The sequence below is a fragment of the Empidonax traillii genome, unplaced genomic scaffold (genome assembly GCF_003031625.1).
Source record: "Empidonax traillii isolate 1590-97213 ecotype Southwest subspecies unplaced genomic scaffold, ASM303162v1 scaffold1183:size177227, whole genome shotgun sequence".
NCBI classification, from domain to species: domain Eukaryota; kingdom Metazoa; phylum Chordata; class Aves; order Passeriformes; family Tyrannidae; genus Empidonax; species Empidonax traillii.
Window position 1 is genome coordinate 6,013 of NW_020956376.1, and position 27,268 is coordinate 33,280.

A 27,268-nucleotide genomic window follows, 5' to 3' on the forward strand; every position below is an offset into this window, starting at 1 on the left:
ACCCCTCCCCCTCATCTTGGAAATCCAGTCCTGCTGGTGATACAGCATTCAGACTGGTGGAAAGGACCTTCTTGTCTTTCCCTGATGGGAGAAAGGAGTAGAAGTAGTAGGGCAACATCACAGATAATTTAATTTGGTTTTCAGTGCATGACACTTAATTGGAAGATTGCTTAATTCTAGGAACTGCTGTTCTGCACCAGCATACCACATAATGTATTTAGGTCATGGCTTTAGTGTTTGGTCAGAGTACCTGATTGTGATTAACATGACTATTTTCCAGATTCAAGTGGTGACTTATGTAAATGGTGGGTAGCTTTTGAGACAGTATTGCTCAAACTTTCCTCTGTAGGTAGCTTTCTGTACGTCCTAGAAAAGCATGACCAAGCAAATACCTTAAAACAAGAGGAAGGCCTCTACTTAAAAAAAAAAAAAATTATTTCCAATCCCCCTCTCCATTGCTTCTAGTAAGGTTGGAAGTGGTGGAAAGTAACGATCAGAGATTAAATTTGGCTACAGCATTATTACAGCCATATCTGTGTTTGCAGGATTAAAAATTTTTAAGCTTAAATTCTGGGTGGTATTAAGCAGTGTTTTCACTGGTGAATCACTAACCAAAACTTACTGGAGGTTTCTGGGCTGTTTCCCAACTGGTCAGCCTCTGAGCTACGGTAGCTGAGGTGACCAGTTATTTTGCAAAGCCCCACGCTGCAGGAGGCAGTGCGCTGGCTCCACCTGCGCTGCCATCCAGATGTGTCTGGGTGCATCCCTCACACTCAGCTGCCTCTGCTCTTGGAGACCCCAGAGTATCGGCAGATACATGAGATCTTTCATGACTGTCTCTTTGGAAAACAGCCAGCTGAGCATGGAAACTTTGGGTGTGTAGGGCGCTCCTGAGTCAGGGCTGGATGATTGCTGTAGAAGTTTTGTTTTTTGGTGGGGTTTTTTTTTTGGGGGGGGGGGTTTGGTTTGTTTGCCAGGGGCTGGGACTTAAGTCCAAAGTGTTTACAGGCTCGCATCTCCATATCTGTATTTAGGGGAGATGAGCTGGTAGGCCAGGATATGGTCAGCCTGCTGTAGTCTTTAGCAGGGCTGGCCCATTTTCTGCATCCTTTATGTTGTGCATCTGCCCTCAGTGAGATGGAACCCTGTCGAGGCACTTGTGTCCTTGCTTCTCATATGGAGAAGTGTTTGGGGTTGAGATGCCCACCATCCCCTTCTTCCTTTCCCTTTGCCCCCTGGGAAGTGGTGCGGTATTACAGAGGTTTCATGGTTAAAGTGATGCTGTGATCAGCTACGAAATGTTTGAGTCATCTTCCTTAGCTGAATTTTGATTCTCACTCCTCTTTTGCAGTCTGGGGCAACAATAAGTTGTCCTATTTGTTCCAGTTTGCTGAATGATTTACAACCAAAACCTTGGCCTTTCTGACTAGCAATTTTTATATTACATCTGATGGCAGTTGTGGTCCAGAGTAGTGACTTGTGGTCTGCTGGAATGGCTGATGTTGGATCACGAGACAAATAATATTTTTGTGTAGTGTCAAAAAGTTCTGCAGTGTATATCCTACCTACAGCTCCAGAAGGGGTGTGTGTTTGGGACTAAAATCATAGAATCATAGAATTGTTTAGGTTGAAAAAGACCTTTAGGATCAAGTCCAACTGTTGACCCAGCACTGCCAAGTCCACCACTAAAGCAGGTCCCCAAGTGCTATATCTACATATATATCTTTTGAATACCTCCACAGATGGTAATTCCACCACTTCCTTGGGCTGCCTGTTCCAATGCCTGACTACCCTTTTTGTAAAGAATACCCAATCTTAATAGCCAGTCTAAACCTCCCTTGGCACAACTTGAGGCCATTTACTCTAGGGCTGTCACTTGTTTATTTGGGAGAAGGGACTGACTGCCACCTTGCTACAGCCTTCTTTCAGGTGTTTGTAGAGAACATTAAGACCTCCCCTGAGCCTTTTTCCCCAGGTTAAAGAACCACAGCTCTCTCAGCAGTTCCTCATAAGACTTGTGCTCCAGATCCTTCACCAGCTCCATTGCCCTTCTCTGGACATGCTCCAGCACCTCAATGTCTGTCTTGTAGCGAGGGTCCCAAAACTGAACACAGGATTCAATGTGTGACCTCACTAGTGCTGAGTAAAGGAGGATGATCACTACCCTAGTACTGCTGGCTGCACTATTTCTGATACAAGCTAGGATGTCACTGGCCTTCTTGGCCACCTGGGCACATTCCTGTGTTGCCTGCTCCTTCTTCCAAAGGTCAAAACCTCTGGTTTTTTCCCCCGAGTTCCAGCTTTCTGTTTAGCCAGGCTGGTCTTCTTCCCTTGTCTTTGAGCATATGGGTACAGGCTGCTCCTGTGCCTTTAAGATTTCCTTCTTGTAGAATGTTCAGGCTTCCTGGAAGCCTTTGCCCTTCCGGACTACCTTCCAATGGTCTTAGTCAACCAGGCTCCTAAAAAGCCCAAGGTGGCAGTTCAGCTTTCCTCCCCCTTCTCCAAGAATTGAAAATCCTTATCATTTTGCAATCGCTTTGCTCAAGAGACCTCCAACCATCATATCACCTGGGAGTCCTTCTCTGTTCACAATCTGCAGTTCTTTTGGGGCACCTTCCCTGGTTGTCCCCATCTGACCAGCTGTGTCAGGAAGTTATAACCTTCCACACGCTCCAAAACCCACCTGGACTGTTTCCTCTCTGCTATGTTGTATTTCCTAGCAGGTAGGTGTCTGGTAAGTTGAAGTCCCTTGTGAGAACAAGGGCCAGTGATCATGAAACTGCTCCCAGCTGCTTATAGAATGTTTTATCTGCCTCTCCTTCCTGGTTGGGTGGTCTATAACAGATTTCCACCAGGATATCTGCTTTGGCCTTCCCTCTGATTCTTACCCATAAACGCTCTACCCTGTCATCACCATCATTAAGCTCTAGACAGTCAGAACACTCCCTAACATACAGTGTTATCCCGCCATGTTTCTGTGATGGCAATTATATAATAGTTTTCCTACTGCACGATGATTTCTGTTTGTTGCCTGTGCTTTGTGCATTGGGGTAAATACCTTCAGTCGGTTTATTGGTTCCATCACCTTTTTGGGCGAAGAAGCCCGAATTCCTGTGTAACCATTCTCAGATGCTTTTGTGGTTTCCAACACACCAATAACCCATCGTGTCTTTCCTGCTGCATGAATCTCCATCCCCAGCCTCTGCTGAGACGGCAGGCTGAAGGACCTTGGTAGCACACTGTCCCTCAAACACTGGCATGCTTCTCCCAGGCTTATCTCTAGTGAGCCTGGTTTTATCCCTTTCCCCCTTCAAACCTAGTTCAAAGCACTTTCAGTGAGCCCTGTTAACTGCTGTGCAAAAATCCTTTTGCCACTTTGAGACAGGTATACCTGTCTGTTGCCAGCAGGACTGTTGTCATGTAAGCTGACTGATCAAAAGCCCCAAAATTCTGCTGGGCGGGACACCAGGCTCACAGCCAGATATTGATCTGCTGACTCTTCCTGTGGAAATAAATCTCACAAACCTTTTTGCACCAAAATATCTTTTGTTTAATCTGCATTTTATTTGTACCCTGAGTGCACAGCAGGGCAGGAACAGACCAGCTGCAATGGGAGCAGCACTGTAGCCTTGCTTTGCAAGTTCTCCCAAGGAATTTTTTCACTTTTTGTTTGCCACAACTTGATCTGTGAAAGCCTGTAGTATGTTATTCAAGAGTGGTGAACGTGTTTTGACTAGTTTTTGTGAGGCACTTGGTGTGTTCTTGAGTACTCGGTAAAAAGTCATTACTGGAGAACGCGCAGGCTCCCATTTCCTTAATGCTGTTCTTTTCCGTGGATTAACCTGTGAGCTGAATGTGTTGCATAATGGCTTTTCTGTCATATGGCTCTTTCACATAATAAACATATTTGCCACATGCTTTGGGAATGCATATTAAATACTGTCCTGGTAGCAACTGTCAGGAATTTGCGTTCATTTTGGTCCTTCTTTGGAGAAATAAAGAAAGAAATAAATGACTCTGCAGCCTCTGAGATTGGGGTTTTGTTGTTACTGAGTCTGGTACAGAAAGGGTTGTTAGTACAGGCTTGGTTTTTTGAGTCAAACTCCCATGCTGATAAAGCAGAAATAGTTTGAGGTCTGAAAATACTGCCTGAGTATTTGAAAATAGTTTGTGTGGACACAAAGCTGTTTACAGATCACTCGCTGGCCACCAGCCAGTTTCTCAAGGACAAGGTGGTTTGGATTTTTTTTTCCCCTTTAGAATCACAAATGTACTTGGCAGGTTATCAGAAGATAAAAATGCTGGAAATAGTCTCCTGGTGTGAGTCCTCATTTAATTAAAATACATACAACTTTAGGCTAAATGTGTGTTTTGCATCTTGCAAGCAACTTGGTAAAATATTTCTTAATTTGTCCTTATGTAGGGGGTTACAGTATAAAACATGGTCTCCATTCTTTTGAAGAATGCTTCCTCTTGTAGTACTCTTACAGCAAACCTGGTGCTCTAGAAAATATATTTTAATGTCAGCTGGTCCTGCCAGGTAAATTATGACTTCCTAGTCCACAGTAGTGAGGAGATGTGACTAACTGGAAGTGGCACTGATGATGTTTGTAATAGCTAAAGGAAAGATAATAGAATAGAAGAACAGAATAACCTGAGTTGCAAGAGACCCACGAGGATCATTGAAGTCCAGCTCTTGATGGCAGTCAGTGTCTCCCCTGAGTAGGAAAAGCAAAAAGCTCAAAACCACGCAGTTCCAGCCCATCTTTGTTGTGTGATGTAGCACTGGAGGAGTATTGACAGTAGGACTTGAAGTTATTTTTTATATATATACATACATATATATATATATATATATAAAAATGTATTTTTAAGAGTTCACTAACTTTTCTTCTTTCATGTTAATGTTCTGGAATTTTTTTAAAGGCTGTTGATATGAAATCTTCAATTTTAACCATGCTGAAATACAATTTGTTACGCAGCCTGACTTCCCTACTCTGCTCAGCTCTGTTGTTCTACTGGGATGGTATTCATGGAAATGGTTTTCCTTCCTCTTACCCCTCATTAATATTAAGCTGTCCAATACCAGCAGATCTTCCCCATGGAGTGTGTTAGCATCTTGTGATGCAGCTAAACAAAAGGTGGGACTTTCTTGGTGGAGACAGCTGAGCATGGCATTGTGTGTGTTGGGCTCCTCCACGTCCAGTGGGCTGTATCAACAGCAAATCTAAAAACATACTAAAAAGGGAAATAAAAAGCAGTGAAGCCAATTGTTTCTCCTTTTCCCTTCCCCTCCTACTATGTCTTTTGCATTTATAATGAGGTTTTATGCCTTCCATTTAGCTAACTTTAAATTCAAGAAGAAGTTGATTTCTATTTATTACCTGTTTACTGCTCTTCAGGAGGCTGGTGGACATTTCAGGGTGGTGCCTCATGCAGCCAGGCTATGAAGCAGCATAGGTGGACACATTCTGTCTGTGACTGCTGGATGCTGCCCAATGGGGGACACTGACCTCTCGCTGCCTGGTGATGGCTGTTACCCCTTTTGCAGAGCTGCTCTTTTTTGGCAGTGGACAGAATGCAACAAGGCTGGTAGGGTGTGTGTGAACTTGGTTTTCCTTCTGTACGACCTCTGACCATGCCCCCCAGGAGAGTGCAGGCTGCTTATAACAGTGGTGGTGCATGGAGGGGCAAAGACTAACAAGGTTTTGATTGTGTGTTCCCCCCCCCCCCCGAAAATTATGACTTTGTGGCACTTCTATGTACCCAATGCCTAAATACTTTAATTTGTTGGGGACATCTCACCTCCTCTTTCAGAAGGGGTGTGCCCAGCACTGAGGTGATTTCTCAGCAGCTTCTTGGTGGTGAGTGGAGTGAAACAGGTGCAGAGTTGCCTGGGTATGCAGAGTGGTGTCACAGGGTGTCAATTGCTCCTTTCAGTTGGAAAGCTCAGCTTTGCATGTCCAGGGTGATGAGTTAAATGTCGATATGAATCCATTTAAAAACCAGTCAAACAGAAGAGGAGCAGCCCCAGGCTTTTTTGATACAAGCTTATTTTGATGTCACTCTGGAGAAGCGATGATGAGACTGACTCTGCCCTTTATCTGCTGTCTCTCTCTCAGCTGCAGAGGCACCTGCATTGTTTCAAAGCCCCCTTCCACCCGTGTGGGGACCCATGGTTTTGATGCCATGTGTCAAGTACAGGGCTTGCTCTGGTGACTTTTGGTGGTCCCCTTCAACCTGATAAACGCTGCCCCTGTGGCAGGCTGTGTTCTTGGCCATGCCACCAAACCTGCCACTCCTTCAGGCAGCGGTCGATATACAGCGGAAAGTGTTTGGTGATGCAAGTACCTCTGTATCTTCTGTAAAACATGTAATTTTGAATCTACAAGGAGGTGATTTATCATTTTGGTCTAAATTCTTCTCTTGGTGTTCTCCATCTGGCTCATTTTTAATTATAGTTGCCAGAAAGAAATTGTTCTGTATGAAAGATATCATTGCAGGGTGTACAGAGAGACAAATCAGTGTTGGGAGGGGTGGATTTAGTGACTAGTAAAGCCATTAAGGTTGGGTGAAGAAGTGGTTTGAATGAGAGCCAGACACAGCCGATTTTAGTTGATGTTTCCTAAAGGAAGCCAAATGTTCTCTGAGCCAACTGTGTCCATGTGGGAGGTATGCCTCTACTCTGGTTTAATTATTTTCTTTTGTTTTAATTTGGGAGTTCTTTTGGTGTCTTTTAGTAGTGTGCCAACTAAATTACCTAGGCAGGTTTAAAAACAGAAAAAAAGCACAAAGATCAGTAAGGTCCTTATCTTTTTGAACAGGGCTGAGGGAGGGTGTGGACTCTATTATAACAGAAAACGAGTGATGATATTTTTAGTAAAAGTCCCTAAATCTGGGCATACCAGGGTGGTGATTGGAAGAATGGGATGGCGACTTCAAAGATGGCTCTTGAAGATGGTTTTTTCCAGGCTGGGCTCTCAAGTCAGTTAGCTCAAGTGTCCCTTTAGAAGAAGCGTCTATTCTGAGGCAGGAGGTTCTGGGTGGCCACCTACAGAGCAGCAAATTTGATCCAGCACGTAGCTGATGACTGGAGTGCCTGGCAGAGGGGCAGCACTCAGCATGACGTATCTTTCAAAAAGTTTTCAGTGGCCTGAAGTTGAGGCCTTGTGGGAAAATGCATTTGCAGCCTTGCTGCCTGTGTTGCCAGCAGGGCCAGGTTTGTCAACCTTTCCTGCTCAGTATTTGTGAGGAATAAAAAGAAGGGAAATCTGTAGGCTCCACTTGATAAGGGAGTGTTTTGTGCCAGTTGAGCCAGGAAATGTGTAGTCTTGAGGGATCCCAGTTGGCTGAATGGACTGAGGTTGACATGACTGAGTAACGAAGGGCCAGCCATAGTCTGAAATTGCACAGCTGCTGGAACTATTACCCTCCCTTTCCCCTGCAACATCCTCTTCTTTTGCTATCTTTTTTAATCTGTTGCCCAAACAAATGTCTCAGCGGCTATGAACTGAAATAGGCATAATCGTCAGGCCTCACTTAGGCAAATCTTTCTACGGTCCTGTGGGAAATTGGTGTTGTTTTCCAGGTGAATGTAAAGAGAACTGTCTGTCGTTGCAACTCTTTCTGTCCTCTCCCATCAGACAAAACCGTCTCCTCCTGATCAGTGGGGTGAGATGGACTGCTTGGCAGAGTGCTGGGAGTCAGCAGAGATGCATTCTAACTGAGCTCTGCCATTGACCTGTTGTGATCCTGGGAAAGTTAGATTATGGCTTGGTGCCACAGTTTTCCCACCATCCTTTTTTTTTTTTTTTTTTTTTTTTCCCTTCCTTTCTCCTATTTGGGCAATGAGCTGTTTGGGAGAAGGAAATGCCTCTGATAATGTATATACAGCATCTTTCAGAGTGGGAAAGCTACCACAAAACTAGCACTCAAAATGAAAAATCAATGTGTAGAACTAACTTTCTGCTTCGTAGTAGGTGTAACATCTTTTCACTCTGTCCCTGGAAGAACAAGACTGATAATAACTGTGCATCTTTTTGTGCATTATTTCACAGAATGCAGTACTATGCATAAGTAAATTGTCATTATTATGTCTTCACAGACAGCAAGTGAGCCTGTGGATATCTAAAGCAGGATAGAGAGTATGTTGTTTTCTGTTTTGCTGTCCAGGTATTTGATGTCAAGAGATAGAACAAGGGAAAACTCAGAGCCATGTCCTGTCTTTGATTTAAATAGTGCAAGTCTTTAATAGCTCTGATTGGTTTGGATTTAGAAATCATCTAATAGGATGACTTTTTGTCATGTGTTTCTGCAGTGATTTCTCAGGCTTTTTTACTGGGGTTGTTTGCTGATTTTTATTCTAGAAGTAGTCTTCATGCCATGTAAACATTATATCTTTTTTATGACTCTATCTCCATTGCTAGAGCCTACAGAATGCTGTATCAGTAGGAACAGCATTATTTTGGTAGACTTTTTGCTTAAGAATACTTTATACTTAATTATTTGGTTTTGACTGGGGAGGTTGCTTTCACTTTGTGCCATTGTGTCTTTTTGCTTGTCAGAGTGTGTTCTGTTTCCTCCACAAGCACTACTTTCATTGGTTTTCACAGAGTAGACCTAATCTTTTCAGGGAGTGGGAAGAAGCATCATGTAGCGTCTAAGTTTTCACAATGCAAAGTTGGTTGGTCTGCAACTATCTGTGTTGGCAAGTGACAAAAAGAGCTGATGGTAAACATGACTTGGAATAATAAGTTATCATTTATTTCACTGGTGTGTGCAACCTAATAGCAGAGTGTTGCTTCATGGCCTGTTGCCTCAGGCTGGTAGGAGTTTAGAGTCAACTGAATGAGAAGTAACTTGGAAAGATGTTTAGCATGGGGGGCATAGAACAGCACTACTAAGAGGTGATACTGTGTTGAGTTTTCACTTAATAGCATGTCTAAATCTGGTCTGCTGCTTCTCTGTGCATTTTGGCAATTGAAACTGAATTAGTAGATTCTTTTTTCAAATCTGTTGCCCTTCTTTCTACAACTGTCATCATAGAATACTGGGAGCTTACAGAAGTTTTCCAAAGACTTAATTGTGTACAGTGTACAAGATAATCCAAACTTCCAAGTCATAGTCACATATGCTGCTTTCCTTCCTTAATGTGTAATGTTGCCCCATATTCTGCTTCCATGCCATTTAGCTGGGGACCAAAGCTTCCAGGAACAGTCTCCCAAAGGCACGTTATTACATAGGCCTGAAACTGTGTTAGTAGGAGAATCGCATTAGTGTGAAATACATATCTTGGATAATTAAGAGGGGTTGGAAGTAAATGAGCTGATAAGATTCCTTTTGCATTTGATTTGCATAGTTCTTTGATAACATAAAGGCATAAGAAAAAAAAAAGCACCATGAAAAACGGCACATAACAGCACTTGCCTTTGAACCTTTCCAGAACAAAAATTTTACAGTAATAATGTGTGCCAAGGAAGAAAGAGGCAAGAAGTAGGTGTATTAACTGACTTGGAGAGTGTGGGTAGGCTTGAAATTTTTAATGTTCTTCAGATCTTGGCAGTTTACCAAGGATTCCCCTTGTCCCCTCTGCTTTTCAATATGCATAAAGCCCACTGAGATGAGAAATAAACAGCATATTGCTATCAGACATATGGGATATGCTTAAGTAGTGAATTTAGTTTAAGATCCAGTTAAATGCTGCTTTGTTGCTGTGTTTATGAGAAAAGTCGTAACCCTATGTAAATGAACTTTCTGTCATCTGCACAAGAAGAAACAGGACAAAATTCGGGGCCAACAGTCTCAAATCTATTGACTCCATTTAAAAATGCAATGGTGCAAGTAGCAGTCGTAGAAATATTCTTACGCTTCTTCCTTGGGAGGATAACCAAGTTCTTTAGTATGAATAGAACCATGAAATGAGGGAAAGAAAGGTGGGAAGAATGCATAAGAAATGAGAAGTAGTTTGGAAATTTTGATCAATAAAATCTTAATGTTGTCGAAATGAAGGGAATGTATTGGTGAGCTCATTTCCATGGGGACAAACTTACAGTGCTGACGTTTTCCTGTGGCCCCCATACTGAAACCTGGTAAGAGGCAAACTCACTCCCAGCATGATGTAACCTTTTCTATCTGTTGCTACTACCATGCAGTGAAACCTCTGCAGCTTCCTCAGTCCTTTGGCTCTGGAGACAGTAATCTTATGCTTAGGAAGATGCCTCTCAGTTGCTGCTGTCTCCATTGCATATTTCATATCCATACCTAATGTTCTGGCCATGGGACAGTTATCTTGTGATCCCCAGCCTCTGATATTTGGCATCTAGCAGTATATTCAAAAATTGCTGTTTTCACTTAGCATAGGTTGCGTTTTGTAATCTTGCAGAGCTTTTTAGATACCCAGATGGTAACTGACAACAATTCACCTGGAGAAACAAAGCTGCAAGAACCTCTGCAGTGCCATGGAGATGGGAGATCCTATGATGCCACGAGTCCACCCTGCACTAAAGCAGGGGCCTCGTTCTGCATAAAAAGTGTTCTCTCAGTAGAGTGGTGTTGCTGAGATATGGTGTCTGGATGGAGCCTTAATGTTTACAGCATTTGTGAAGTGTCCTGTGAGTTGGTTGGATTCGAATAAATTTTAATCCCAGGAGATTGAGTTCAGAGGGTTTCTCCCATCTCTGATTTCTGCAGTTCTTTCTTCATGTTCAATCACTTTGCAGTTTCATTATTAGTCTTTTTAATGCAGAAAAATTTTTCCAAAGCAAAAGCTGGCTATGAAAATATGAAGATTGGTTTCCAAAAAGGGAATGCTTAGCCATTTTATGTTATGAGCAAAATTATACCAGCATGCTAATAGTTTGACAAGTCTGTTCTTGAACAGAGCTGTTAAGCAGATAAACAAAAAAACAAAAACTCGGCTCATGCTTATATGCTGCGCTTGTGATGTTTGCTTTTTTTCCCTCCCTCTGAAAATACTTTTAATGAAAAGAATGAGGCTTCAAAATATCCTTTTACTTCTCTCATATAAATTAATGTCATGCAGGCCTGCCCTCCCCCCACAGTGTTGTAGATGCTTAGAATATGAGTGCTCCATACATTATGAAAAGGGTATTTGGAGTAATTTTAAACAATATTTTGAAGTGACCACGGTTTAAATTTGGCCTGGGATACTGAGCAGCCCACTCTTCCCACACTGCAGTTCCCTTGCTTTCAGTCCCTTAGGAGGGTTATGTAGAAGCTTTTCCCATCCCAGAAGAAGCAAAGCGAAACATCAGCAATTGCTATGATCTGCTGTAGCTGGCCCAGGTTTTCATAGGGACATTTGTGGAAGCACCAGCAGGATCCCATAAAGCTGCTGGGGAAGGATGGTTGGGCTGATGCACATTAGTCATCCTGAGTGGGCCAGTCTCACAGGGAGGAACATTGACTTGAGAAAAGCTGTGAGGCTGAGCCCTGGGAAATTTCAGGTATCTCTCTGGAAATAGCAAGCCCACCAGTAGTTTGTAGATTTAAAAAGACAAATAGAGAAAAAATTCCATAAAATATATGGCGTCTTCTGGATGTCTTGCTGCTTTGCTCTTCTGTGTGCCACATTTTATGCTGGAGTATATTCTACCACCATTTTAGCATCTCCCCTTTGCTGCAGAGTGAACGGTGAACTGCATTTCACAGGTTTTTTTAAGAAGTTTCTTTTCCAGATGTCCTTAGTGTTATGAGCTTTTTTTTTTTCCTCTGAGATGTCCTTGTAACTCTTATCTTTCACATATTCTTTTTGTACCTCAAACTATGCATTCCATGTCCTTGGGCCTTCAAGTTCCTTCGACAGACATGTGGAAAATAGAGGCAGAGCTGAGAGTAGTAATTTTTCTGCCTTGGTGTAAACCATTTTCCCCTCCTTCCTTGTGGGATGGTAAATTTTGAGGAGAAGATCACAAGCTTCTGTCATTAGGCACAGGTCCAGGGTGAGAAACTGGAGTTAGAAATCTCCTGGGCTTGCTGAAAGGCTTTGGTTCAAGAAGTAATAAGGTCAAGGTAAGGTCAGTCTTGGCTACTGCACACATGTTATGACCCTAACTTTGTTTCAAAATCGAAACCAGCTTGAGACTAGAGCTGTAAAAGAAACGCCTGCAGTAAAGAGAGTTTACAGAGCAAGCAAAAGCCTGAGAACAGTAATGTATTTATAGAAAGCATGGAGATTGGTTAGTAAGGGGAGAGTGCAGCACAAAAAGAATTGTGAAAAAAGCTGAGGCAGTCAATTCTGCAGCATTTCATCCTTTTGAATGCACCAGCAATGCCTGGCCATTACCTCCATGGAGGGCACCGTAAGATGTGAAGGGTTCAAGATTTCTCTGAAGAGACTAGTGGTTTGGGGTGTTTCAGTTCTGGGGTGCCAATCTTGAAAGAATCTGTAACCAGATTAATAAATTAGTCCAGGAAAAAAATACACTGTTGATGTCCATCAGCTATAGTGGATGATACATATAGGTTTCTGTCTAGGAAACTTAGAAATGGGTGAGGAGAAGAATAAAGGAACTGTGACTTCAGTGAAATATTTTGTTGTTTTTTTATCATTACTTGTGATAAAAGTGATGAAATGTAGTGGGCATACCTCTTGGAGAGCATGAGTGATGCAGACAAGACCCTTTGGGGATGGTGCTTGGGAAAGTTATTGGAAGACTGGGCTGTTTGATTAGAAGTCTTGAGGCAGACTGCTGGGTGTTAAGTGGAAAATACCAATATAGGGACCATTTCTAAGTGCCTGTTTAGGAAAAAAAAGTACAAACCAGCTAATTGATGTGTCCCCACTTCATGTAAACATATAGAGGAGAGAAAAAGGTTTTTGTTAGAAGTCAGCTGAAGTGAATTACAGCCCACCTGGAGCAGGCTGTGTGGTGCTTGGAGGGCCCTGTTGTGCCGCCTGCCTCCCAGCCCTGCGATCTGCATCCTGCCAGCTCTGTCTCTGTTCCCACTGCAGAACAAACCAGATTAATTTCCTGGACTGCAATCCCCTGCCCCACCCTGCAGTTTGTTAACTATGTTAACTTTCTGCCATTTTAGTGATCTCAATCAGTTGATTGTATCATATGATACAAAGAGTGCCAGAAGGAGCTCAGTGCTCCTGGGAGAAATATGTGACAGGAGGCAGAGGAAGGAAGGGTAGGAGCTCCCGGCTGCCGAAGCTGGGATCTATTAACTTGGCTCCAGCTGTACTGAGAAACTACCCTTATCACGAAGTAGCTGAAGAGAGATGACATCTTGTTCTTTTCTAGCTATTGTGAGACAAGTGAAGAGACCTCTTGCAGGTCTGATGCATCACTTACAAAAACCTCACAGTTTTTTACTAGTGAAGACCAAAACAAAGAGAAATGTTCTTAGCCCTAAGCATGGGCTAACCCCCTAAGCATGCTTGCATTTATCTAGTAATATGCCACCCAGGTACCAGGCACTAGTGCATAGAAATAAAATATACAACACATGGAGTTTATCTGTTCTGACATGTTAATAAACTATCATTACTGACTATAAGCTTTGCTAAAGTAAGCAGAAGGGAAGCTGTGAATATCATCTGTCTGTACTCGATAATCATCATTTTAATGTGGAGAAAAATAGGTTCTAAAATTTGTATAAGACTATTTTAAAAAGAAATTTTTTTTTAGCCATCCAGAGTATTTGTTGTTTTTTCCTAGGATGTATAAGAAGGGTCTAGCACATTTGGGGAAAATCCAGTGACTCTTGTTCAAATGTTTTGCTCTGTGCATGCTTGAAGGGATGGGTGAGATGCTGGTGCTGACAGTTTTCTCTCTCTTATTCAGGGCCGGCATGTCAAAACGGGTCAGCTGGCAGCCATCAAAGTCATGGACGTTACTGAGGTGAGTAGAGGAACGTTCTGCTTTATTAGCAACATGGGTAAAATTTAGTATTTGAGAGATTGTATATGGCTTACCTCACACTTCTATTGAAGGGCATGGTTCTTGCATGTGAATGTTTGCTCTCTGCTTACAGGATCTGACCTCTCAAACCCATCTGCCCTTTATGAGATTTCTGTGTGCTAAGGCCTCTGGCCTTCACAAATTGCTTTGACCAGTCCCAGGGCATGTGAGTGCACACACACTCCCTTTTCAGAAATTTTGTAGAAGAGGGGGAAAAAAAAATATCAGATTTCTCACTTTTTTTCTCTTAAATGTATCATGTTGCTTTTACCAAAAAGAAGGTGAAGAGGCTGCTTGACACAGAGGACAGTGTTCTCCCTGGTACATTTGCAGCCCATAAGGGGTATATGTTTATTCAAAGGAATGGGTCCAATAAAGTTCCAAGAAGCCTGAAAGCAGGAACATCTGTAGGAATGATGCAGGAGTGATGAGCAGATTGCTAGCAGAATTCAGCAATGTAAAGCAGTAGTAGTAGTAACTGACCCACAGGGGTTTACTATGGAGCTTTGTATGGGAGAGAAGGGAAATGAACCCAGCCAAAGAAATAGAAAATATGTGCCTATATTTGAATCCTTAGGTGTCTTGTAGTTTATGCTGTTCAAAAAGCAATCAGTTTAAATTAAGTCTTAAAAACAGATCAAGAAAAGCATGGGTCTCTCCCTATTGATTCCAGTTGTGTTGTATAGAGTTACATCCACTAATTAACACAACAGCTTCAGATTTAAAATCGAATGAGAGCCTCCCATATGCAGTGCTTAACTGATACTGCTCTTCTGTAGAGATGTTGTGCCTTTTCAAACTAAGTGTCTTATTCTTCTTAACTCCTCAATGTTACATAGGTTTTTGGGTGAAAATTTTGTTAATGCGTGTGCATTGTACAGGTCTTTGGCAAGGCTGGTTATATTAAACTAAACTCCTACAAGTGTATTGCTGCAAAATGTTTTGTAGTTTAGTGTGTATATAGGTGCAACAAGTAAAAGTGGCCTTGAACACAAGGTGCTCGATGAGTGGTAGGGTGTAACATGTAAATAGGCAGGCAAGGAAAAAAACAAGAAGGCAGGGTTAGGTCAACTGATAGGACTTCAGACTTATCTCTGAATCTCCTAGTGATTGATGGGCAGTGTGACTGCTGCTCTCTAACTTAAGCTGTTATGTCTGCCAAGAGCTAGATATTCTTGCTTTGTAAGATGGCCTGATAAAGATCAATTTTCAGCTGAAGTTTTTCAAAGGCTACCTTCATGAGGAGGCAATGCTTTTTTTTTTGCTGCAGTTAACAAGCAGAGAAACCAGAGAAAAATGAAGGTGTGTTGACACACAGTGAATGTTCTTTGCGCAGCAAATGTTTCCGTTTGTGCAGCAGTTTTACTCAGGGCAGCTTGCTGGACTATGCATGACAAAGGCTTCTTCCATAATATTAAGATTGGCTCTACTGCACACTCTTTCTGTTTTTAATAGCGTGTATTAATCACAAACACTTGTAATGGAGAGGTTGCACGGCAAAGGGAAAACAATTGAAAAATACTGTCTATGGTATGGCTAAGCTCATGTTGCAGAACATGGCTTCAGTTTTGAAACTTTCTGTAATTTTCATCTGGTTTTGAAAAGCGAGTCGTATATTGGCATGGTCTCTCAAAAGTGCAGTGCTTTTTGAGGGGATGAAGGGCAGTCAGAGAGAAGAGTTTGGAGATGTTAGCCCCATGCAGCTTAAAAAATCATTGTCATTCCTACTAGTGGAGCCTCATGTGTTTTGCTTCAAAATAATGAGCCTGCAGAGCTTAAAAATGTGTGAATTCTTCCGAGTCATGCTAAATCAGCTGCACTTAGTAACACCAGGCATGGGTGATACTGTTGCATGGATCATTTTCTCAGTGGCAGATGTGGCCATAGGATGTTCCTGTCCAGTCTTGCATGCTGGTTTCTTACCTGTTTGCCAACACTTGTGCCGACACAACTGCCCAGGGGCCAGATGGTGACCTGGATCAGCGAACAGGCTGTGGTTCCAGTTTAAAAATACCCTCATTCCTCTCCTTCCCCCTGGTTTGTTTATAAACTGGATTGGTTCGTTGATCACTGATTAGCACATGATGTTACCAACTGTTGTGTGATTGCTATGAAGAAGGTGGCATGAGACCAGAAAAGAGCTGCTGCTGGCCATCAGGGAGAAGGGGCAATAGCTCAAATTGACATTTCTGCCAGATACAGGCACATCCTCAAGACATGGCTTCAGTTTCTCGTGGGATGGTTCATGAATACCTCCTTTTGCTGGGAAATGATGCAGCTTCATCTTGGTTCTAGCTCACCACAATTTACAGGGACAGTGGGAGGAGAGAACGTGGGGACAGAGAGGACAGTGACTGCCACCCTTAGCTCTGTCTCAAAAGAAATGCTGAAGAAACCACAGCCTCAAATTCACCTTCTCTGCTTGCTGTAAGAGCTACAGTTAGCTGCTAATTGAATACTAATTGTGTTCATGCCCATGGAGAAAGCAGCTTCAGTGGAAACATTCACAAAACTGAAATTGTGATTTTTCCAATGAGTGACTGCTTGAAGCTGTAGGTGATTCATGCCTATGTGCATATTTTATTGGCAATCTTATGCCTTCCTGCTTAAATTCAAGCACTACTGTGAGAAATATCTGATTATTTTGACAAACCTGAGTTGAGAACAGACACAACTTTCTTCTGGGATACCTCTGATCCAGTGCTTGCTTTGCCAAATGCTTAACAAATTAGAAAACCTAATGGGTTCGCATGCTCTGTGGGCACACTCCAAATTTTCAGTTCAAGGCTGTGATTCTGCAATTCAGACATTGCTCAGGATCAGTGAAGTTATGCGAGCTCTGGGCGTAAAGTTTTTAACACCCAAAGAGGTGGGTTTTCAAAGTTAGGGTAAAGGCTTTCCTTTAAAAGTTTTTGTTGGCATGAGGAAAATGAGGTAGTATAATCTCTGACTAGAGATACTGGAAGAAACATTATACCTCTGTACTGTGCATGGCACTGTGGAAATGCTCTTCATCCTTCTCATCTTTTTTTGTGGTTTTCTCTTTAGATTTTAATTTTGAAAAGAATGGTGGCAATCATGAGAAAAGAGGAGGTGGGCTGAAGCTATCAGCTTGATCTTTGAATATATTATGACTAGTTAGTACTGCTGCCTTAAATGTTGGGGAGTGTTGATGTGCATAAAACTTTCCTGCCTCTTCTATTTTCCTTCTTTCTAAACAAATTAAAAAAACAAATTAACAAATTAGACTGTATGGATCTTTACAGATATTTAGTTCTGCAGCACTAAAGCGAGCACTAAGGGATCTGTAAGACCTAAGGATCTGTAAGTTTTAGTACAGAATGGTGCATATGTAGGTCCTATTTTCACTTTCTGAGGGCAAAGCTACAGTGCATGTAGGCTGAAAAAATTTCACTGGAGTGTAGAACAAATAAAATCAAAAAACCCACCAGTCTTCATCAATGGAAAGCTATTCTAATTCATTGTTGGAATGAGCCCAATGACCGTAAAAGGGGAACAATGTGAACTATCAGTGTATATGCACTTTAAAAATTTACAAAAAGTACGTATGTAGGATGAATTTCATGCTGCACACGTGTTTTGGGAAGGCATTATTTGAGAGATTCCTGTAGTCTGTCGTTAATCTTTTTACTGTAGGGTCCCTATTCCTTTTGTGACAACGTTTTGGAGAAGGCGGTGATCAGTCTGTGTTGACCCCTTCCGCTCAATTTATGTTAGGTTTCCATGACTGTACGATTTCCGTGACTCTTAACATTTGCTAGTCATTGTTCAGTTAAAGAATTGGTTTTCTTGTAAAGTAAATAACATTTAAAACGTTAGCAAAGCTTACTTGGCAAATCTGCCTGCATCCAAGCTGTTAACTTGCATTATACCCTAAAGCTTGACTCTGCTTAACTCCTTTGGAAGCTTTCCTTGCAGCTGCATGGTTGTTTCCAGTGTCACTCCTGTGTTCTGCTTCCAGCAATGCTTTTCTCTTTGAAAGCTTTAGTAACTGATTTTGAGGGAAAAAATACAATTGCTTCTCTTCTGTTTGTTATAACCCCTGATGCTGCTGCTTCTTCCTCCTACCTCTTCCCACACACACGCTTGGCATCCCTTGGGAAAGTTTTCCGCATGCCTTTTTTAATAGCAGCATTTCTCAGCTCTTGTGCCCAGTGTTTCATGACTTGTCCAGTCTAGTCTGTGTAAACTTATGCTAAGTAAACAACTGAATACTGTATCCTGCTGATTTGTGGAAAAGGCTTTTAGTGCTTGCCTGTCTTGCTGTTTCTTTAAGTCCTCTGCAGAAAAATTAACAACCTCAGACCAAAACCTCCAGGCGTGCAGAGAAACATGGCACATCTCCCGTACTTAGAACAGGAAAGGTTACCTGAATTACTCATTACCATCTTCCTGACTCTGCTGACTGCTTATTTCTGTTGCAATAGGCAAGTCCCTTTGATTCTTGTGAGTCTCTATCTTATAGCCTAAATGGTGTTATAAACTGCAATCTTGTGGATGAGGTGTCCATAGGACATCCCAAAAGCAGTATGAAGAAAAACCACAGATAGATAAAAAAGTGTGTATTTTCCCACACAAACTGGCAAACAAAATGAAGGGAAAACAAAATAATCAACACCAAAAGTTTGCCCTAACTATGATGTGTGTTCTTTTATTCCCCATGAAGACTGAAAGAGAATCCATGGATTTTGATCTGTTTAGAGGGGGGAAAAAAAAAAAAAGATGATGGCTCGATCTAGAAGATTGGGAAATGCAGATCCTTGCGGCCCTGTGCAACAGAACTGGGTCAAGCCAGTCTGGAGAAGCTGAATATGGGCCATTCTTTTTGTCCTGCTTTACCTGGCTTAGTGTAGCTGCCTGATAAAGTACTTATATCGGTCCATGGCTGTACTTACTGTGAAGTCAACCAAAGCAAACCTGAAGTCAGTAGTTACTTAAAGCCTTTGCCATGTTACTTCTTATGAGTCACTTCTTAATATGAATTGAGAAAATGGATAAGGGATCTAAAAATCCTGATTGTTCCATGGGGAATACTGGCCCCCGGCTTGCTTGTCCCGCAAATGTGAGGTTGCTTACTACTAGTCTGTTCAACATTTTGTAGTTTTGGGTTAAACAGTTACCCGGCAAAACAAAGAATCATTCTGTGGAAAAGGAATAAATAGGAAAGGTATTTACAATGTGGATACCCTGCTGTCCAGTCTGTCCTGAAGCTGATTAACCTTTGACCTCTTCTAGAGATTAGGTAAAAAAAAAAAAAAAAAGAAAGGCAGCAAAAAAGGTTGCTGGGAACTATCTATTACAGTTCAGAGAAAAACAGAGCTGGACAGAGTGGTCTCTTGAGCTATAACATCTGGTTTGGGAGGAGGGCAGAAAGAACTATGATAGTCTTACAGCCTTTTTTGAGCTCCAGAGCAGTTGTATAACTGACAGTTTCCCTCCTTAATTGAGATCCCTCAACTGGCTCTGATGCATGCCATTGCCCAGCGGCTTGGTGTAGCTCTTTCCCCTGCTTTACCGTGTACCTGATGCCATTAAGTTCAGCCCTGGGTGCTGTCAGGGACTGCAGTGCTGGCTGACATCTGTGTTGGACCAGGCTCTCCTGCAGCTCTGTGCTGCCTGTTTTTATGTGAGAGCCCCGTTTGGGTCAGTCGGGGGTGGTCCTGTCCATCTGTGAAGGGCCTTGCAGGGGGTGCCAGACACATCACAACAGCCCTGTCCTTGGGTGGCTGGGTAGTGCTTAGCTTGCCAGCTCATAGTCATAACAGAGTAGAACAACATTTAACTCTAAAGAGCCTTTTGTTCTTACAGTCATACAAGGAACAGCGACTTTATCTCCCAGCAGGGCAAATACATTTAACACCTGGCTTGAGTCAGATCTGCAGTTTTTGGACATAATCCAAGAAATTTTCTGGAACAATGCTGGCACCAGTTTGGAGAAAGGGCAAACTTCCACTCTCCTCATCTGAGTACTTAGGTGGTTAGCAAGACTGCTGGGCTACAGAAGGTTATTTGGAAAAGGGAGGATGTCAAGTTTGATGCAATTGCAAAGAGGAGGTTGAATAGGAAGCTTCGCAGGCAGTTTGAGGTCAGGGCAGAAAGCTGTGGTTGTTATCAAGCAGTTTGGGAAATTATACTGCTGGAGAGAGCTGGTGTCAAGCACTAAGGCTCTGCATTGCTGTGTCCCAGCGAAGAGCAGCGAAGAGCAACTTTGCACTGATGCTGTGTGGGGGGAAAATGGACAAAGGTGAGAGAAGAAGGTGGATGTAAAACATTCCTACATGCACACTTGTTTCTCTGTCTGCTTTATTCAACATATGTTTTCTCCTTATGCAAGATTTCCACCTGAGTGGAAGACTGTTTGCATGCACAGCCTCTTGTCCTTGCAGGTATACTGCTCTAAATATTCTAATGTGCTTGTTTTGAAACCTGATTGTTTCAAGGCTGGAGGAAACAGATGTTTTCCATTTGCCATGAAGATCCTTGAGGGCACCACTGGTGCCTCACCAGCATGTTTTATCTGTCAAAGGCAAAAGAACTTTGGCTATGAAGGCTTCATGATTCTCACTTAATAGGATTCCTGTTGCATGGCTTTTCTGCTGAGGCTAGGAGGCGACTTCATACTCAGGGTTAATTGCGGAACACTGTGTTGAGAAAGTGTAAAGAAAGCTGTATTGCCTCTGCCTTCTCCTCCTCTGTATGTTTATGTCATTTGATGTGCAAGGTTTTTGTCCTGTCTAGAAGAAAATGTTTTACCAGTACTCTGTAAATTGTAATGTAGTTTAGATAACACAGCCTGAATTTGTGGCCACTTAAAGGGAAGTCTGCTGTAGTTTTGGGTGTAGAAGAATCTCCTTGTTTTAGGAAGACAGCTTTAAAATTTTACCTACCTGGCTGTAAGAGAACGGGATACCACTCTGCTGTAGCACAACGGATGATGCTCAGGATATACTCCTCAGCTGTGGCACTGAGATCTGTTGCTGCTTGTCAGTATGTGAGAGCTCCTGTTTAATACTGGGGCGTAATGGAAACAGCTGACTTACATTGGCGGAAGGGCAGGATTGTGAATTAAGAAGATTTCTCCGCAAGTCTCGAGCTCTTTGGACAAGTCTGGACTTTTTCCTTAAAAATGTCTTTCCTTTGGTCTGATGGTGCAACTGCATGAACACACTTAGAAGGAAAGGATAAGTCATTTAGGTTAACTTATTGACATGTGTTACCACCCTTAGGCACTGTTTATCAGTCCAGGTGCCCAATACTCATGCATTTAGCTTTAATCCTGTGCTTGTTTATCTTCAGTCTTTAGGCTTGGTACCTGCAGTCATCTGAAGACCTGCTGTTAGCATTGACAGAGAAGTCACTAATGACAATGTGATTTCATATGTATATGAATGACTGCTAGCATCTATCTATGTCAGGGAAACTGGACCCTAATACAAGCAGTGGTGAAGGCTCAGTGTGGGTAGTGTGCAGATGCTTTCACAGTCGGGATATTTTACCTACAGGTCATCATACCTGCACTGACATGCGTTTGAGCAATAATAGCCTGTGCAAATTCTAGTGATGGAGCATTTCTTCCGAGCTGAGGGGAGCATTCATGCAGGTGGCCTCGATCTGGGTGATTTGCCGCTGCCTTCCACAGTGCTGAGCTCTGTTTGTCTGAGCTGTCTGAGGAGATTCGAGTTCTGATGGGAAACAGAAATGTTTTGTGTGCAGATAATAGCAGAAAGTATGGGGCTGCATTTTATATCATTTCTGTCAGACACACAGCACAGCTCAATTTACCCCCAGTGAATCAGACATACTGTCTGCTGGAAGACAACAAGGCAACCTTGTCAGTACAGTGTTAGAGCGTGTGTGCTCTTGCCACACGCTCTAACGTTTGGGCAAAGTAAAACCAACGAGGATTGTGACAAAGCATTGTGCCTTCAGTTTAGCAAGTTTCCAGGCTGAATTTGGCTCTATGGTGTATTCCTCCTGCCTGCATAGGCAAGCAAAAGATCCCAAGTTCAGTATGAACTGCTGTCTTTCAGAGGTACACTTTAAAATGTGGCTTGGGCATTAGGATCAAAGTCAGGGTAATTAATTCTCTGTTTATGTTAAAGGAGATATATCTGCTTGAAATGTAATCTTTCTTGACTGTGTTTAATTGTAGTTTCATAAACCACACCTGCCAGTGGGCTCCTCCTGTTATTGCTACAACATTCCATATTTTTATCTTGACTTCCTAAGGAAATGAGGCTTCTTGGTGATACTGAGTATGTCCTGTCTTCTTGTCTACCAAATAGCTTTTGGATCTGATGGTCAGCTTTGGCCAAGTTTAATGAGGAGGAGAAATTCTGAAGATTAAAAGGCCTGGCAAGTTATGTGAAAACTGGTAGGCTGCATGGAGAAGGGGAGGCTGAAATTTATAGCCTCTGCTTTGAAAATGGGAGACGGACCTTGGCCGCCTTCCATTATCAGTCAGCTGACCACTGTTATGCAGTAAATCAGGTGGAGAAAGTAGATGACTTCTTTTTTATTTAAGAAAAAAGTTCTGATGATACTTCTCAAGTGAGTACTGCAGCTATAGGAATGTCTGCAGGGTAGCACGTACAAACTACTTTCAAGCATTTTTAAAATCTCCCTCTGGTTCGTTCTTTATGGTTGCACAAATCTGGTATTGTACATTTGAGATTGTCCTGTGTGATCTCTTTTCTTCTTAACATGCATATATGTATATATAAACATAAACCACCAATGTTACTTTCCAACATTTAATGAGTCAAAAATGTTTTCTCTAAGTCCCTCGACGGTACTCCTTTTGGGAGACACAGTTTGAATTATTGTGCATGGAGTTGTTGGCTGAAATAGTCTTCAAGCTCAGCTCCAAAATCTAACAATTATGGTAGCAAGTGCTAGTGCTCAAGTACCTGGGAATTCATTATACTCTAAGCTGGTTTGTAACCACAGGAAAGGTTGCCCTTGTGCCTAACAGGAAAGCGTTCTCCCACTGTGCTCAATCTCTTAAATATGCAATGGGAAACACACAGCTGAGCTAGTGTTAAAAGAGCCCTGAGGATGCTGTGCAAACTAGTTCAGTTAATCAGTGTAGGAGAAGATGCCGTTTTCTCCAGAGCCTAGAAGTATCTCAAGTCCTTTCCAACAAGGGTCCTGTGTACATATCTCTAGATAGAGAGTACCTTTCTGTCAGAGAACACTAAATAAAATGCAGAGAACACTCTAAATAGAAGTGAAAAAGTGTTGTCATTAAATTGCAAAGATTGGTGCTTCATAATAAGCACACAGTTTATTTTGTTCCCCCCATGCTTGCCATCTCTCTTATCATGATTAGAGTCTGGCCACGGAGGCACCTTTTTGTACTGATGCTTCCCTGTTTTGGGAGGGAAACATGTCCGTGTAGACCTTTTTTTTTTTTTTAGTGTGAGGCTTTATTTCTTGAATGTTTTGTTCTGAAAGGTGTGTCTGTGAGAAGTGATCAAGTTATCAGCAGGAGCGTTACTGTTCCGTGTGTGGGTAGCAAACACATGGGTGTTGTGTTTTGCCTTAGATCCACTGGGTAAAATGGTAGTTTCCCTACCCAGCACATCACTGGTGCAAAGGATGTGGTGAGAGTTCAATAGCCTGCTCTCTTTGGCACCTCATTCTATAAGATGATGCGTCTCTCTCTCTGCCTAGTGGAGTGGTCAGTTCCAGGAATGAGCTCAGCTTTCTTGTGTGTTGTTTGGTGTATAAGGTGTTTCTGCAGTGTTTCACTTCAGCAGGGATATTTTCCACTGTAGCACCTTCTTCCTGAACTGAGTTTTAGTGTTTGATTCTAGAGCAGGTGAGAACTAAGTGGAAATCCTAGTGTAAATGCAGCAGCCCATGGATCTTCAGATAACTATTACCAGGCTGGCGAAGCACCAGGGCTCTGCCTGCAAGAGCAAGAAAGGAGAGCATCCGTGATCCCTGAAAATAATTTTCTTATGTGGAATATTTTACGGAATGGAAATGTAATTGGGCAGAGAGACCACAGGCAGCAGGGAGAGAGAACATTCCTGTGGCTGGCAGCTGGCTGCCTGACCCCCCCTGTGCTAACCTGTCTTCGTGGCCAGGGCTGCAGGCGGACACGCAGCCCTGAGTCACTGCTGTGGAAACAGTGATGCAAAGGCAGCATTATTAAGGAGGGTTTTATTTGTCTCTTGCACATTTTACTCAGCAGCCTTTTCAGTAGCATTTATTGGTGTTGCCTCTCTGAGCCTGTGGGATAAAACTGTTTTTATAAATAAATTTGTTGTTTTTCATTCTGAATTTTTCTTTTTGCTTCTCTTACTACACCCCACTCAGTTTGAGTCCCTGAGGGATATATCTGTTCCTGTTTAAAGATTGCTGTTGCTCCCCAGTTCTGATTAAAAAGTTTGGGAAACTAGCCTAGTCTTGATTTGCAATACCAGTTGTTAGAGTTTGCACTGTTCTTGTAAAAGTGGATGGATCAGCATGTAAATGCAAACTCACTCTGTGCCTACAAATGTAAACAGCTTGTAGATACAGTAAAGAAAGGAGGAATTAGTTGCATTTTCTGTTTGTAAATGTTTAGATGGCATCTATTTGTAAATGTTCAGATGGCATCCTGTTGTGATAGCAGTGCTTACTCCTGACATAGGAGTCTCTGGCTTTTCCCAATTTTCTGGTTACTTCTCCCTTGAGATAAGGTTTTGCAATACAGCAAAGACAATTTGATATGTGGCTGGTACTGCAGGGTCAGCCCTGCCTCTCTTCTCTCCTCCTTTCCAAGCTCCCTTTGTACCAGCATCTATCTAGTCCCATCCTTCACAGCTCCACTGGCATAGTGGAGGTTGGTGATTGGTGGTTTTTTTGGTCTTTTTTTCCCACTTTTTCCCCCCCTCCCCCTCCCCCCCCCCTTTTTTTTTTAAATACAGATTAGCTTTCTACTGTTTTTGCCCTCCTAAAGCTGGCCAGGGCAGTGGGTGAGAGGGGCCAGGCAGGGCAGAGAGTGGGAAAGGAAGCATCTGGGAGCTGGCCTGCAGCAGCAGCTCTGCAAGGTTACAGCCCTGAGGCTGCTGCCTGAGGAGCCCATGACCATCCTTTTGCAGTGTGAACCCAGAATGAAAGTCAGCTGCAACACCTTTCCAATATCCTGGCTTCATCTTTCTTGGCCACCTGTGGTGTCTGCTGAGGAACTGTTTGTAGTGCTCCACACCTGCAGATTTAGGAATAAAGAATGGAGGGTAAAGGTCTTCTGCAGAGATTCCCCCACCCTCTGATTCCTTCCACTGTGCAACACTTTTAGTTGCAACTATTTTTAGTCGGCTTGCTTGCCTCAGAAATTACTTCACTTTCTTCTTTGGACTATTTCCATAACATTTATTGTGACTCTGAATTCCTGCATTCAGGATAATGTCACTGCGTGGCAAGCTCGGTTCCAATGCCAGAGCCAGAAAGCCTGTGCTGAGGATATGTGATGCCAACCACCTCCAATCTGGTGACCTGTGGGAAACTGGCTTATCTGAACTGCATTTTGGACCATGCCCCACTTTTGCAGGCAAAGAGCCTCGTTAACCCTGAGTTTAATGGTGCTTTGGTTAGTCAATGGCAAAAGAAAACAGCCGTTCAGTGAGCTAATCCAGGAGGCCAAAGTAGGTCTACCTCTGAAAGGCATCTGTTTGCTTTAAATGACATTCGGAATCAAAAGCCCAGCCTGCCCTTGCTGTGTGTGCTCCCATTGCTAATTTGCTGGATGTCACCCATTCTTCCTCCATATATTAGATAGGATTTAAATCATCAGTTTCTTTGTCAATAAAGTCGTCTTAAGATAAATAAGGTGTTAGAGCAGAGTTTGCCGTGGGAAACAGTGCTCATTTTAACATGGTTGCATATGATGCATCTTATGATTTGCCACTTTGACATATAAAAAAAATCACAGAATCATAGAATCAGCCAAGTTGGAAGAGATCGATAGGATCATCCAGTCCAACCATCCACCCAGAACTACCGCTGTAACCCCTAAACCACATCACCCAGCACCATATCTAGATGCTTCTTGAACACCTTCAGGGATGGTGACTCCAACACCTCCCTGGGCAACATATTCCAATGTCTGTCCACCATAACAGTGAAAAACTTTTTTCTGTTATCTAATCTGAATCTCCCTTGTCTCAGCTTGAGGCCATTTCCTCTGGTCCTCTCACTGCAGGCATGGCAGGAGAGACTGGCCCCCACCTCACTACAACCTCCTTTCAGGTTTTTGTAGAGGGTGATGAGGTCGCCCCCTGAGCCTTCTCTAGACTAAACAAACCCAGCTCCCTCAGCCATTCCTCATAAGACCTGTTTTCTAGACCCTTCATGAGCCTTGTTCTCCTTCTCTGGACATGCCTTAGTACCTCAATGTCCTTTTTATATATTTTAGATAGCTAGTTCTGTAATAGGTGAATTTCATAAAGCTGGTTGATGAAGCAGAAGCATGCAATTCAGTGGGTTTAGGCAGTGTGTTGCCATTTCACAGGAAAGACCTCCAGATGCAGCATCCCTCCCTGAGGCAGTGCTGGATCTGGAGGGAGATGAAGACTGACTGGCAGTTAATAGGAAATTTTCTTAGGAAAAAATGAAGAAGTTTCTTTTACTGGTTTTCTTTGCAGCTTGGTAATAGATAGGATGGATATACTTGTGGAAACTCGAATATTCAGAAGCTGTATATACAGTGGAGAGCAGAGGTTGTGCCTGTTGCTAAGGATCAACATAGATCAAAAAAGCTGGAATTCAGTGTTTGAGATGGGGAAAATAAAGATGTTTACTATCAAGCCTATATTCTTATGAATTTTCCACTTTTTTTCCCTGAATCTTAATTAAGAAGCACTCAGGATTGATTGACTCCTGTTTTGGATTAGAGGTTTAATCCATGATTGTTCACATAAATACCCATATTCATCAGCCTTTGGAGGACAAAAGGCAACTTAGAATGTGGATAAACTGTCATGAACACTCTGCTTAGCATGGTTCCACAAAGTGTTCTGTACTCCTTGAAATGTGGACATCTTGACCTGGTGTGGCTAATGAGCAGTGACCTCTTATGCAGGTGTTTGTCTTCATTTTTTCCTCCTGATTGTGCTCAAAGCAAATACTTCTGTAACTGCTCTGCTTTTGGCCATCACTAGAGGGCTTCAGAGGGAGAAACCTGCTTGCCTTCCACATAATTTCAAGAGCCAGAAGTTTCTTCTGAAACCTGATAATATACAGCATTGTAACAGAGACCTTTGAGCTATACTAGTAGAAGCTTGTGTTTAGCAGTTTTATTGCATCTCCCATTCACAGAACTTCTTTCA

General features: G+C 42.5%; 1 protein-coding gene across 11 annotated transcripts in view; it reads left to right on the plus strand.

Moving 5' to 3' along the window:
• Positions 1–13,809: 13,809 nt before the first annotated feature.
• Positions 13,810–27,268, plus strand: part of LOC114069082 (mitogen-activated protein kinase kinase kinase kinase 4) — a 90,170-nt gene continuing 76,711 nt past the window's right edge. For all 11 annotated transcript variants that reach the window (XM_027905625.1, XM_027905626.1, XM_027905633.1 and 8 more), the window contains exon 1: positions 13,810–13,868. In XM_027905625.1, the coding sequence (XP_027761426.1) occupies positions 13,854–13,868 (15 nt within the window). In that variant the 5' untranslated portion in view covers positions 13,810–13,853. The remainder of the gene's footprint in view (positions 13,869–27,268) is intronic.